The sequence below is a fragment of the Colobus angolensis genome, unplaced genomic scaffold (genome assembly GCF_000951035.1).
Source record: "Colobus angolensis palliatus isolate OR3802 unplaced genomic scaffold, Cang.pa_1.0 Scaffold138, whole genome shotgun sequence".
Taxonomy (NCBI): domain Eukaryota; kingdom Metazoa; phylum Chordata; class Mammalia; order Primates; family Cercopithecidae; genus Colobus; species Colobus angolensis.
The window spans coordinates 3,363,529-3,377,671 of record NW_012114466.1 but is presented as its reverse complement, the minus strand read 5'-3'; the positions used below and the strand labels follow the sequence as shown (position 1 = coordinate 3,377,671).

The 14,143-nt window shown below is 54.2% G+C and overlaps 1 protein-coding gene across 1 annotated transcript in view; it reads right to left on the bottom strand.

Annotated features, from left to right (window-relative positions):
• Positions 1-14,143, bottom strand: part of KIAA1644 (KIAA1644 ortholog) — a 61,647-nt gene that overhangs the window by 41,055 nt on the left and 6,449 nt on the right. The window contains exons 2-3 of the mRNA XM_011934774.1: positions 10,594-10,692; positions 6,460-6,673 (exon numbers count right to left, since the gene is read on the bottom strand). Of these exons, the coding sequence (XP_011790164.1) occupies positions 6,460-6,673; positions 10,594-10,660 (281 nt within the window). The 5' untranslated portion in view covers positions 10,661-10,692. The remainder of the gene's footprint in view (positions 1-6,459; positions 6,674-10,593; positions 10,693-14,143) is intronic.

The window sequence follows — 14,143 nt, the reverse complement described above, 5'->3', positions numbered from 1 at the left end:
AAGCCAGAACGAGACATCGGCACAGCTGGAAGATGGCCGATGGCCCCTCTGCCAACCTCATCTAAAAAATGGGAGTGTGGCCTGCTGGGTGCAGTGGCTCACACTTGTAATCCCAGCACTTTGGGAGGCAGAGGCAGGTGGATCACCTGAGGTCAGGAGTTTGAGACCAGCCTGACTAATATGGAGAAACCCCGTCTTTACTAAAAACACAAAATTAGCCAGGCGTGGTGGCGCACGCCTGTAATCCCAGCTACTTGGGAGGCTGAGGCAGGGCACTCGCTTGAACCTGGGAGGTGGAGGTTGCAGTGAGCCGAGACTGTGCCATGGCACTCCAGCCTGGGGAACAAGAGAGAAACTCCATCTCAAAAAAAAAAGGGGGAATATGGAGCCCAATGGCAGGAGTGGCCTCGGGTCCATGAGACAAGGTGGATGGCTCTGGTGACCAAGGTGTGGGCACAAGAAGTCAGGGCTGTGTGAATTCACGTCCCAGCTTGGCAAAATTCTGTCTGTGTTATTTTGGGAAACTGAAGCTCAGTTTGAAATGTCTGTGAAATGGGGATACCTAGACCCCCTACTTCATGATGTAACTGTGAGGCTCTGAGATAACATGAGGGGCCTGGAGAGAGACAGACCCCAGAATGCTGGCTCGTGTGATTAAGGCACAGAGAGAGTGCTTAATAGGTCTAGATCTAGAGAGGCAAAGTGCCTTGCCCAAGGTCACACAGCAGGATCGAGGTTGTCTAGTGCAGTGGCGGTGTGTGGGCTATGGGCCTGGATATACCGGGTGAAGCAGAGTCTGTTACTATCAAAACACCACTGCACCTGGCTGAGGGCGTTCCCAATAGGGTCGATCCCTCTGTGTCTCCTCACCCCACTGGTAACAGGCTTGGACAAGTGACGTGCTTTGGCCAATGAAACATGAGCAAAAATGCTATGGCTACTTCTGAACAGAAGCTTAGAGACACGACATGTGTGGCTTCACCACTGCCTTCTCCCTCTACGGCAGGGCCATCCTGCCCGGGATGGGGGCTGCTTCTCTGGCCTTGTCACAGAATGCTTTATGCATAGAACCACAAGAGCCCAAGAAGGGCCCAGAGTATGAGCCAAAAGGAAGCCTTTGCTTCTCAAGCTCCCGGGGCCTTTGAGGGTGCTCCTCCCCTCGGCATAACTAAGCCCAGGATGACCGATACGGCGGACTCAAACCCTGCTGTGTCCCCTGTGTGCTGTGTGGCTGCAGGCAGAGCTTCACCCTCTCTGAGCCTCAGCCCTAGTGAATGGGGCTAATGGAAGGTCCTTCACAGATAACAGATGGAGGGTGTCGGCGTGAGTCAGGCCCCTTGTGTTGGAGGAAGTCCTCATAAGTGTTCATTCACTTCCTTCCCCTGGGGAAGGGCAAAGCTTTGGGGGTCAGAGGTTTCACACATGGACAAGGGAGGGACAACAGTCCATGCCTGCACATGCTGAGGCCTTTGGGTGCACTGTTCTGTCTTCCTAGAGTCCCTCCCCACCTCCCACCTGCTGTGGCCCATCTGCCTGGTGAAGGAACGCCCATGCATTGTGGAAGATGCCACTCCCAGCCACCTCCTCCTGAGAGACTTTCCCTGTCCCCAGAGAGAACTGACCATATCCCCTGTACACCCTGGCCCACCACGACCCCCACACAGAGGCTTCCACAGATTGTTCAGGGATCTGGGCCTGAGTTGCCATTGCTGGTGTCTGGCGGTGCCCTGGCATGGGAAGGAGTGCAGTACACTTCTCACCACGTCAGGGCCTCTGCCCCACCCCTCTCTCTTCAGTCTCTCTATGGCCCATGTGGCTGGAAGCGGGCATCTCGCCGTGGTGGTAGGCTTGGCGAGGCTGCTTCCTCTCGCTCTGCCTTCCTGCCAGGCAGCCAGAACCAAAACAAACCATTCTGTTCCTCCAGAAAAACACAAATAAATAAGTCATCAGAAGCGCTCTCCTTTTCCCTGTCACCAGCAGGGAGGGCTGTGGAGGGGCGGGGTGGGGGAGGAGGGGCGATGGGGAAGGACCAGGAGCTCTTGCATCTGCACAAAGCCCCTTCCGGGAGTCACACTGGCCTGGTCCATCTAGACGGGCTGCTGGGGAGTGCTAATCTGTCTAGGATACTGGAACATACAGCCTCTTAGCTGGGATCTGGTGCAGTCCCCAATAACACACAAGTCCTGGCCTTCTAGAGGCACCAAGGGGTGGCAGAACCAGGGCTCCAGAGCCCCTCAGATCTAGACACCAGTTGTTATCACCCATGTGGTCTGGGACAGGTGACTTCCCCAGCCTGGGCCCCAGCCTCTTCTTCCTCCCATGGTGAGGATTAATGGGCACCATATGTGTCTTGCCTAGAGGAGCCTGTGATATCATGTGGCCAGAGCCCCAAAGCACAGGACAGGCACAGAGGTGGACTCTACCTGGGTCCCCTTGCACACACAGGCCCTCTCTTACCCATTCAATGACCCGGGACTTCAGCCCTGCATCCTGCTCCCCAACACTCATCCTCAAGTCATCCTCTGCCACCAGTCCAGCCCCACCTGGACACCAGGCCCTACTTCAGCTCCCTGGGCTTGGGTCCTCTCCCCAAGGTTCCTGAAACTGGGCAGCTGGGAAGAGGCTTCCATGGCCCACCCGAGTTCTTGATCTCCCCTCAGTGGGGTCCAGGTCTGGCCTAGGCCACCCTCATGGGTCCTGCCCCTGCAGACACCCTAGGTCCTCTGGGGCCTTATCTCATGCACGGTCCATGCAGCACAAAGCCAGATAAAACCCTCCAGGGACCCCTGATGGCCTCAGAAGAAAATCTATCTACGTTACCCCCTAGGCTAGACAGGACCCTCTGCCCTCACCAGCTGTTTCTCCCCTGGTTCCCCTTGCTCTTCCACTGGGCTACAGAGATTTCTGCCCCAAAGTGCTCTTTCCTCCAGGCTGTGGGGCTCCCACCTTCTTAAACACTGTCAGATCTCAAGAATCAAGTACCACGCCTCCCTCTGCAGGAACATCTATGACAGGAGAGGCCTGGGGGAGGAGCAGGAGCTGCGTCCTCCTCTGTGTGGGCTCCATACTCACAGCTATGGAGAGGGCAGGTGATGAGAAGATCGCTGGAGAATGACAAGGGCTGGGATCTCCCCAGGACAGCAGCTTAACTGGCGATGATTCTGTGCCCCCACATTTGGCACTACCAGGAGTCACTGCCGGTTATCACCGGGGTGGTGGGGAGGAGGGGCACCGGGTCAGTGAGGCCACTGGGATGCTTCTAAATATCCTACAATGCACAGAGCGGGCCACCATGGAGGATGACCTGGCCCCAAATGCCAGTGGTGCTGGGGTGGGATCCCTGCTCAGGTGGTCTCTCCTCAGTAGGATCTGCCTCTGTTGGTAGAAGCTCCAGAATGACTAAAGTGATTCCAGACCATCTGGGTTGGCTGCTGGCTCCACCACTAACCACTGCCTTCATCAGGCAAGTGACTCAACTGCTCTGTGCCTCCCTTTCCTGATCTGTAAAATGGGCTGAGGATGGGCTGCCAGGCAGCTGCAGTGGCATGAGGTTGAGCGCAGAGACTCAGCTATATTATGTGCTCCATAAACACTTTCTGGGGCTAAAGATTAAAAACGTCAGTTAAAATTCTCATCCTCAATACTCCCATTCTCCCCAGGGGAAGGCCTTTATTCTGCAGCCCAACTCTTCGTCAGCAGCCGCCAGGACCCTCTGCACTGCTGGAGTGGAGTGTTCCGTGTGAAATCCTGTGCAAATATGCAGATTATAGAAACTTGTGGGCTTCAAAATGAGGATCCCAGACACCAGTCAACAGACCTTGGAGAAGTCTGGATGTTTTGCCAAGCCTTGTCTGGCATCCAGCCAGAACTTGCAGCATGACAGGGTCCTCACCCCAGTCCTGGCACTTCCCTCCTCTCTCAGGGAATCCATTCCTTGTCTTATACAAGGCTTGGGTCAAATCCCAGACCTGATTCCAGCCCTGATATGATGGACAGGGCTTGCTGAGTGACTTCACACACAGAATTATTCTAAGGGCTGAGCAGATGGCGAGAGATTCAGGGGAAGCACCCGTGCGTTTGAGGAAGGAAAAGGCTGGGGAGCTGGCCTAGGTGGGAGGTGGGGAGATTTGGAACAGGCGGCTTCCCCCTGAGTGAATGCAGCATGGTGGCAAAGTCCTTCAGCCCCAACATCAGACAGAGATCGAGGCTCACACTCGCAACCCACTCCCTCCCTTCAACAAACGCCCCTTTCAGAAAGATTTTTCCTTATCATGAAAAAAGACATCTGCCCCCAAACTCAGCCTCATGCTTATTGGGAAAATAATTTGAAGCATCACATTAAAATCAGAAGAAGATAAGAAGCCTGACAATTCTAAAGACTGTTTTAGAGGCACTAGCCAACACAATTGGACAAGAAAAAGAAGTGAGGCACAAAAATGGCAAGGTAAGGCGATAAAATTATCATTGTTTACAAGTGGAATAACTGGAAACCTAAGAGAATCAACTGAAAAAAAAATAAGAAATTTCAGTAAGGTGGCGGAATGCAAAATTCCTATCTCAAAATCATTGCTTTTATCAAAATTCATATCTCAAAATCATTGCTTTTAACAATACTCAGAGGATATACTGGAAGGAAAGACCCAATAGCAACATAAAAAGAAATAACTCAAAATAAATGCAAAATATATGTCTAATACCTATATGAAGAAAACTCTAAAATGCTATGAAAGAAAATTTGAACAAATGGAAAGATATTTGTATGGAAATGTTCAACATCATGAAAAGTCAATCCTTGGATTAACCTATGAATTCAATACAATCTCAGTAAAAAATACTAACTGGATTTTTTTGGCGGGGAGGTAAGGTTACTACACAGCTGATTCTAAAGTTTGTATGACAGAAGTTCCAGAGGAGCCCACTAAGACATTAAAATATATTAAAAGTCACAGTGGTTAACACAGTGAGGTACTAGTGTATAACCACAACAACAGAAGCCCAGTGCATATCACACTCTACCTCAATACTCAAATTTAGTATATTAAGGTATTTAGTAAGTTTGCATTTCATATCGGGGGAAAAGAGATGGCCAATTTAATAAATGGTGTTGGAATAACCAGCTACCCATTTTGAAAAAAGAGTAATAAAGTTTAATTTCTACTTTAAAACTTTCATCAGAGTAAATTCCAGATAGTTCAACTACTTAAAGACAAAATATTAAAATGTAAAATAATTAGGAGAAAACATGGTGGTATTTTTAATGACCTCAGAGCAGGAAAAGTCTTTCTTAGCGTGAGGCAAAAGCCAGAAGCCATAAAAAAAAAAATGATAAAATGTGATTACATAACAAAAATTAAGCATGAGGAAAAGCATTATAAAGTCAAAGTCACACTGAAGAAACATTTGTAGGGAAACATTCAACAAAGAGAAGATGGGAAGATGTTTGCAACTCATCTTTCTTTCATATGTGAAAAGCACCCATAAATCAGAAAAAGACCAAAAATTCAATAGAAAAATGACAAAAGACATAAACGGCTAGCTCACAGTAAGAGAAATACAAATGTCTCTCAGGCATGTGAAAAGATGGCCAGCTTCACTCAAAATAGAGAAATGCACGCTGTTTTGAAACTCCATGACTCTACTTAGCATGTTCTCATTACTTTTCTACCAGCAAACGCTCTCTTTCTCCACTCCTGTGCTCCCCTCAATCAGGCCCCTGATCCAAACATATTTTAATCACCTTAAGGAAAAGAACTGCCTGGGATTAATCTCTGGGTCAATGGTGTCAATCAGTATTTGTTAAATTACTGAAAAATGAAGGAAGGAACCCAGTGGATTACAGGCCCAGGCACCTTCTACACCTGAAAGCTTTCCACATCCTTAACCTCACTTAGCTTATGTGGTAACCCTGCAAAGTGAGTATTCTGTGTCCCTTCCTCCTTCCCTCCCTCCTTCCCTCCCTCTTTCTTTTCTTTCCTTTTTCTTGTCACCCAGGCTGGAGTTCAATGGAGCCATCTCTGCTCACTGCAACCTCTGCCTCCTGGGTTCAAGTGATTCTCCTGCCTCAGCCCCCTGAGTAGCTGGGATTGCAGGCACATGCTACCACACCCAGCTAATTTTTGTATTTTTAGTAGAGATGGGGTTTCACCATACTGGCCAGCCTGGTCTCGAACTCCTGACCTCAGGTGATCCACCCACCTTATTCTCCCAAAGTGCTGGGATTATAGGTATGAGCCACTGCACCCAGCCTCTGTGTCCATTTCTCAGATGAGAAGGCTGAAGCTTAGAAGGCACAATGGGCCAAAAGCCCTGGTCATCCAAAGACTCTCCCAGACTCCTTCCAGGCTCACCCAACCTTATAGTGGTTACCCAACCGCCTCCCCAGGGGACAGGATTTTGGGAGGCAGGTTGCCTTGCCTGGGGCCTGAGGCAGTGGGGTTGCACCCCCAGTGTGGTACTCACTTGTGCATGTAACCCTCGGAGCTGGCCGTGAGGTTTGCCTGCATCACCGCCTGGAACTCCGTCTCGTTGCAGCAGTATTTGAAGACCGTGTTGTTATGGTGACAACAGAGGATGAAGGTCTTGTTGTCCGAGAGCCGGGGGCAGTGGAAGCCGAAGTGGTAGCGGCCTTTGTGGTCTGTGTACGGTTCACAGACCCGGAAATGTGCAGACAAGACTGGAAGACAGAGTCACCAGGCTCAGAGGGGTCCCTTGCCAGTCCATGGGTGCCAAGAGGTAGGGGAACTGGCTGGCCTCTTCTCGGGTCCTGCTTGCTTCTTCCCTTCCCTGGATGCCTTTGTGGTACACTGTGAACCTCACCTATGGATCCCCATTACCCCCAGCCTCCCAGCCCTGGTTACACTCTCTGTGTCACCCAGACTGGGGGGGTCCTGGAAGGCAGGGCTGGCTCTCCTGCCTTGGTGAACATGCTTGACATGCAGCAGCCACTCAACTAGAAAATCAGCCTCGACTGAGCACCTACTGTGTGCTTCACAGACCCATCTCATTTAACTCACACAGCCAAGCCAGTTTGAGATCCCACTTTACAGATGGAGAAACTGAGGCTCAGAGACCCAAGGTGACTTGCCCGAGCTGAAAAGTGTTGGAGGGGCAGGAATGGAACTCAGGCCTGGATTCAAGGTCTGGGGCCCTCTCCAGTCTTGTATCGCTAGCTCTTTGTTCCCAGGGGAGCCACAGTGGACCTGTTGCTAAGCCCAGACTGGCCCGGGTGGTGGCTGGTATAGGTGCAAGGACTTCTTGGGTACCTCTTGTGTCAAAAACAGCAGGCGCTCTGTTCCTTGGTTTCTACTAAACTAGTACGCTAGGTCCCAAGGTCCCCAAGGGCCTGCCTCAGTCACCCCCACCTCATGGTGGTAGCTTCGCCCTGGCCTGGAACCCTCCCAGCCCTCTGCTCAGGGCGAAGGCCCCTATGCAGCCACCCATGCTACTGCAAACCCAGGATGGTATTTACGAGTCTTGCCGATGGTGATAAACAGGATTGAAAGTCTGAACAAATATAACAATGGAAAAAACCTAGAGCCCACTGTCTCAGGCTTAATTAGTATCTTCATAAAAGAGATCGTTGTATCTAATTTGTATCACTGAAAAGGGGCTTTGCTGACTGAATACATTCCTTCAACCACAAAGGCAGTGGTTTTGCAGGAGCTCCTCCAGCTCATTGAAAGCTCTGTGTCTGCTGAGAGGTTATTAGACTGCAGCCCACACAGCTCCCCGCCTGCCCACCCCAGGGCTGCCACAGGGGAGTCCCAGCTGGGCTGGGCTGGGCTGGCAGGTGGGCAGGCGGCCTTCATGCACCGGGATGCTGAGGCTGCCTGGGGGTGGGGGGCATGACATTCCACACCCCTTCCCCCAAAGACAGCACCCTTCTCTGTGGAGATGGACAAGACCACTGTGAGAGAAAGGTCTCAGCTTTTTGGGAGCCAGGGGAGCTCTCCAGCCTGGAGCTCTCCAGGCCCCCTTCTCATCCTCAACCTTAAGAAAGAACAAGACCCCGTCTGGCGATGTGGAGGTTATTAAGGGAGCCCCAGCTAGACAACTGTCTCACTCATCTCATTTATTCCCATCGTACAGGGGAGAAAACCGTGCCTCAGAGCAGCAGTTCCCAAAGTGTGGCCCCTGATTGGCCTCAAGGGCATCCCTGGAGGGATTGTCAGAAACGCAGATTCTCAGGCCACTGGGCTTCTGCATCAGCAGCTCTGGGGTAGGCCCCGCCATCTGTCCCGGCAAGCCCTCCAGGGGATACTGATGGGCTTGGGTTTGGGACCCACTGGCCTAGAAACAAGGGGCAGAGGCAGCTGGCCAGTTCCGGCCACTGTCTGGGTCACTGCCCAGGTCAGTGAGGAGCCCCTGCTCACGCTCAGTGTGTGGGCGGCTGGGGAGGGATCAGAACACTCATGCTGCTGGTCAGAAAGTCCAGCTCGGGTGGGACCAGCCCATGAGGCGACCACAGGACTCAGGGAGGGAAGGGACAGAGTGGTAGGGCAGCATGGAGGAGGTAGCCTTTGAGCTGGGCCTCTAGGGACTGTGAGGAGCCTGATATGCAGAGATGGGGGGCTGGGGAGGGCAGGCTCAGTGAGGTTAGGGGGTGTGGAAGGGTCCTGCCCATTACCAGCTTCCAGCTCACCCGGCCACCGCTGGGCAGTCAGTGCCACAGGCTTTGGTTATTTGGTAACGATGAGGCCTCCCCAGCTGCCCTCCCGGAGCCAACAGAGCCCTGGGCTGGGAGCCAGGACAACAGGGTGGGAGTCCTGGCATGAGGCTGCCTGGGCCATCGTGACCTCTCTCACCTCCTCCCCTCACTGATGAAAGACTCATGGTGTCCAAGGTGGGCTGGGGGCTCCCAGGAGCGTAAACAGCAAGGCGCAGCCCCCACCTAGAGAAAGAGGCTGTGCGTGCTCTAGGGGCACTAGGGGCAGTAAAGGGCAGCATCCTTGGGCTTCTGCTCTGGGGCACGGTGTGACTGCAGGCCGAAGGACACTCTGTTAGGAGGCCCCAGCAGAGCAGGGATGCGAAGGAGACAGCCGCATTTCGGACCTCCAAGCCTCAACCATGAGCGAACCCGGAGAGAGCTGCATTTTGGGCCCCCAAGCCTCAACCATCAATGCACCCCTGTGTGCACAGCTCCACGTAACTCCTGCATCTGGATGGCCCTCATTCACTGGCTGGCCCCTCCCCTGAAGGGGTGACCTCAGGGAGGCCACTTTCCTTCTGAGTGTCTCACCTTCCTCATCTGTAAAATGGGTAGAGTGGGTCTGTCCTCTAGGGGCGGTGAGGACCAGGTGAGCCAAAGCGTGGAAAGCATCTAGGGTGGGGAGAGCAGCTGGGTGGCCCCCAGACCCCTGGCCTGAGTGTGGCTTTGGCTTTGCTGTTCGGGGAGCCCTTGCCAAGCATCCCCAGACACCTTCGTAGCCTCCCTCTGAGCTGCCCCCAGCAAAGGGGCAGGGGCTGAAAACCACCAGGCCGGTGTCAGTGACCCTGCTGAGCATGCGGGCATGAGGAGGTACAGAGAGACACAGAGACTGAGACAGAGAGACAGAGACAGAAAGACAGAGTCAGAGAAAGACAGACAGAGACGGACAGAGACACAAAGACGGAGACGGAAAGAGACAGAAAAAGACAGAGGCAGACACAGACACAGAGACACAGAGACACAGAGAGACAGAGACAGAGACAGACACAGACACAGAGACACAGAAAGACAGAGACAGAGACAGAGAGACAGAGACAGAGACAGACACAGACACAGAGACACAGAGAGACAGAGACAGAGACAGAGAGACAGAGACAGAGACAGACACAGACACAGAGACACAGAAAGACAGAGACAGACAGAGACAAAGACAGAGACAGAAACAGAGAGAGACAGAGACAGACACAGACACACAGAGATAGAGATAGAGACAGAGACAGAGAGACAGAGACAGACAGAGAGACAGACAAAGAGACACCGAGAGACAGAGACCCAGAGACATAGAAAGACCGAGGGAGAGGAAGCTGGAGAGCCAGAGCGGGGCTCCTTGCTGGGAGCAGGCCTGGGCTGGGGAGCAGAGCTGCCCTTGAACTGGGGCTCTCAGCTCTAGCTGGGAGGAGCAGAGGACTTAGTTTGTGTCCATCCTTGTACCTGGGAGAGCAGGAGCCCACCTGTGACCTAAGCTGGGCTCCCAGGGACAGCCCAGGAGGCTGGTTGGGCTGGAATCTGCTAACTGCCTTGTCCCAGATGAGTCAGGTCCCTCTCCAAGCCTCAGTTTCCTCATCTGTAAGATGGGATGACTGGGACACTGCCTAACCTTGTCCTGCAGGGGCGAAGGACAGAATGCGAGTCAGGGCTTCTCCCGGGGTGCTGGCAGCCAGCTGAGCTCCCATGGGAAGTCCCAGGGCTGCGGTGCACAGCAGACAGACAGAGACCAGCCACACAGCAACCAACATTAGCTGCTCGCCAGAGGGGTGCCAGTAAGGCGAAGGACAAATGGCAAGCCCCTGTGTGTCCCCAGAACCCCACATGAGCCAGCACGAACCTCAGGAAGAGACCACACCCCCTCATGCCGCCCCTGCCCCCAGCATCCACGGAGGTTTTACCTGCAGAAAACAGCAACGAGAAGAGGACGGCGAGCACGTTCCAGGACTGCTGGCCACAACTGGTCATCGTTTGGCTTGCATTGATCCGTCCAGAGCTGCCTGTTCAATGAGAGCCAGGAGAGGCTGGGTGTGGGCTGTCTTGCCTGACACCGGCTTTGCTGCCCACAGTGGGGGACGGGCAGGCGGGCAGTGGGCAGGAGAGCGAGTTTGTCGGGAGTAGAGGCCGGGTGTGGACGATGGAGATGCCGCTATCCAATTTCCTTTCTGGAATGAATGACCTTCCCCCACAAGCCAACTGTCACCTCCTTTTCTTTTCATGGCAAAATGAGACTTAATCAAAGGAGGACGGATGGCTCAGGTGGTGGAAATGACCGGCAGGCAGATGCTGGTGGGCAGGCGCCAGAGCTGCAGGACTGAGGATGCCCGGCCTGGCTCGGTCACCTCGAGGAGCTTCCAGGACCCAGGTCCCCCACTGTCGCTAAGGTGGGGGGGGTTCATGGTGACCTCCATGAACCCCTCCACAAGTATGCACGGAGCCAGGCAGCTTCCCAGGCATGAGGCACACAGCAATGCATGAAATAGAAACAATTCCTCCCTGGAGCCCCTGTGTTCTACTCAGGAAGGCTGACAACACGCAAACAAATGAATGTTTAAAATGCTCCGAGCTTCTGAGTATATATCCCAAGGCGCAGAAAACAGGGACTCGAACAGATATGTACACACACCCGTGTTCCCAGCAGCATCCTTCACCTTAGTCAAAAGGTGGAGGCAACCCATGTGCCCATCGAGGGACGGATGGGTGGCCCCTCACACAATGCACATTACTTCCCAAAAAAGGAGGGAAACTATGATACATGCTACAGCAGGGGGGTCCCAGAGGGAATCATGCTCATGAACTAGGCGAGGCACAGAACGCAGACCACGAGATTCCACCTACATGGGGTCCCTAGAGGAGTTCCACTCACAGGGGATTTGTCATCGGGTCAAAAGCAGAATGGAGGGTGCCAGGGGCTCGGGGGAGGGGGATGAGGAGTGAGTGTTTCATGGGTACAGCCTCTCACGTGCAGCCTGCTCCCAGGAAAAGCTGGGTTGGGTCCACACGAGGGAGCTCACCTGCACACCTGGGGGCAGGGTCTGATGTGAGGATGGTGGGGCCTGGAGAGCCCTGAATCCCACCCAGGTGGGAGGCCCTGAGGACCTCCTGGCCTGGCTGAGCCACCCTCCCATCCCCCAGCCCCACCTCCGCCATCTGCAGAGCAGACTCCCTGCCCGCTCCATTCTGTCCACACCAGGTGAGGCCCTCCACCCCCTGGGAGGATGGTTTCAGAGCTGAATACACAGTGCAGGGATCTGTCACCAGACCACACATTTCTGAAAGAAGAGATGGTGGAAGACAACGTGCAGCCCAAAGAAACAAGCCCCTCTGCTTGGCCAGACTGTCCTGGCACCTGCTCTGGGCCCCAGGAGCCAGCCAGCGGCTGCCTTGCCTTCCAGAGCTCACAGCCTGGTCAGGGAGAGCAGAGGGGACACCAACCTGGGTCCCAGGGCAGCTCCGAATGCTGCTTTACTTGGGGCAGAGTTAGGGCTCAGGGCAGGCAGAAGGGAAAGCCACTCAGGCCTCCCAGAGGTTGGAGACTTTCAAGGCCAAACGCACAGCGCTCATGGCCTGGCCCTGGCCTGGGCCCTGCCTCTGCAGCCTTGGTCTCCTCCCCTGTAGCATGGGCATCGGTGGCGGGAGCTGGGACGTCAGGTGCTGACCTTGTGAAGTCTGATTTGCCAGAACAAGGGAAGGGACTGTCAGGATTGTAAAATGCCACTAGAACGCAGGCCCCTAACACTAAAGCTTACTCAAGCGTACTCATCTCTTCCTCTGGGGAGGGGCCCCTCCCATCTACCCGCAGGTCTCTCTGCTCCCACCACTGCCCTGCTCATCCCTGGGGGCTGTAAGCTGCTTAATGGCTCTGAGCCTGGGCCTCCTCCCAGCCTCCTTCAGGCCCCCCTGGGAGGATGAGCCCAGGTCAAGCATCCAGGAGTGCTCAGGAAAGGATTTCTCCTGCGGAGTCCTGTGGATCAGCCCTGGAAAACGCGCCGTGGGAGTGGAGAGTGACGGGACCTCTGAGATGCCTCCCCCATGCTCCATTCCACACATAGGGATGCCAAGGCCCAATGAGAGTTGAAACAGTCCCCAGACTCCAGCTCCTCTGACCCCGTAGGGTGGGGCTGCCCCACTTCCGAGGCTGGGGCTCAGCTCCAAGAGCTGTTAGGTTTGTTGACTGAATGAGGAGGATCTGCCTCAGCCACAGGCCTGGCCCCTGCTCCTGCTGCTCCAACTCCCTACAAAGCCGAGTGTACGGGCTGATGTTGGTGGGCTGTTGCCCATCCCTGTGGGGGTGCCCTCCCTTCACCCTTAGGAGTCCAAATCCTGCACCACTTTAGAAGCTGCTCCAGTATGACCTCCTCCAGGAAGCCTGCCACGATTCTATCAGCTGGAAAAAGTTTGCCCCTCTGCTGAGGCCTAGAGTTTTCTACCTCTTCCTTCATTCATGTGTTCATTCATTTATTCATTCACTTATTCTCTCAACACCCACTTGCTGACCTGCACTCGGGGCCAGACCCTGGGATGGGCTCTAGGAACACAGGAAAGGTGAGTCCCTGCCCTCAGGGAGCACAGGCAAGGGTGCCCAGCAGTTTCCTGTTATGTGATTCTCCCCAGAACCTCTTCTACTAGGTCATGAGGGTCCTGGCCAGGGTTGGCCCTCAGCCCCCGATCTGCCGAGCAGACCCCCACCTCTGCCTTCCCAGACCCAGGGTCCACAGCTGGAGAGGCCTCTATGCTCCTGGGGGATGGCTCCAGAGATGAACGCACACTACACAGATGTGCTGTGAGACAATGTGGTTCTAGGGAAGGACGGTGTGCAGCCTGAAGCCGGGGGCTGGGACTTAGGAGTTCCATGGACCGGGTGGGAATTCCAGCCCTGCGGGACACCGGTCTTGGGCGCTGAGGCACACCCCGTGGTCATGTGGGTTTGCACACTGCAGGTGTCCCTGCCACAGCACACTGTGGTCGCACTGGTCCCACATCCAGCCTGGGCTTTCCTTGGGGGTCTGTTCAGCATCCATGGCCTGGCTGTGCCTCCAACCCCCCTGAGTCTGGCCTGAGATGGGTCAATGTGCAATCAAAGCTGCAGCCTGTATGCTAGACAAAAGCCCTAGGGGCGTGTGGGGAACTCTGGATGAAGGGGTCAGGGGGCTTCTGCATGAGGAGGTAGGGGCTGCCCTTACTCCCTAGGCCCCCAAGGCAGCTCAGGGGCAGAGCTGAAAGCTGAATCCTCAGTAGAAAGAATAATCCACTATGCGTCACGAGAAGTTACCTAAGTAAAAATTCCATTTCTAATGATCTGAGACAGCAAAGCTTAGAAGCCAACCTCCCTATTCCAAGCTAGGTCATAAAGCTACTTCGGAAACCTCTCCGGGCCTTGGGGACCAGCCAGCTGCTGTGATCCCAGTCGCCAGCCTCACGGCCACGAGTTCAATAGCACCAATGTTCACA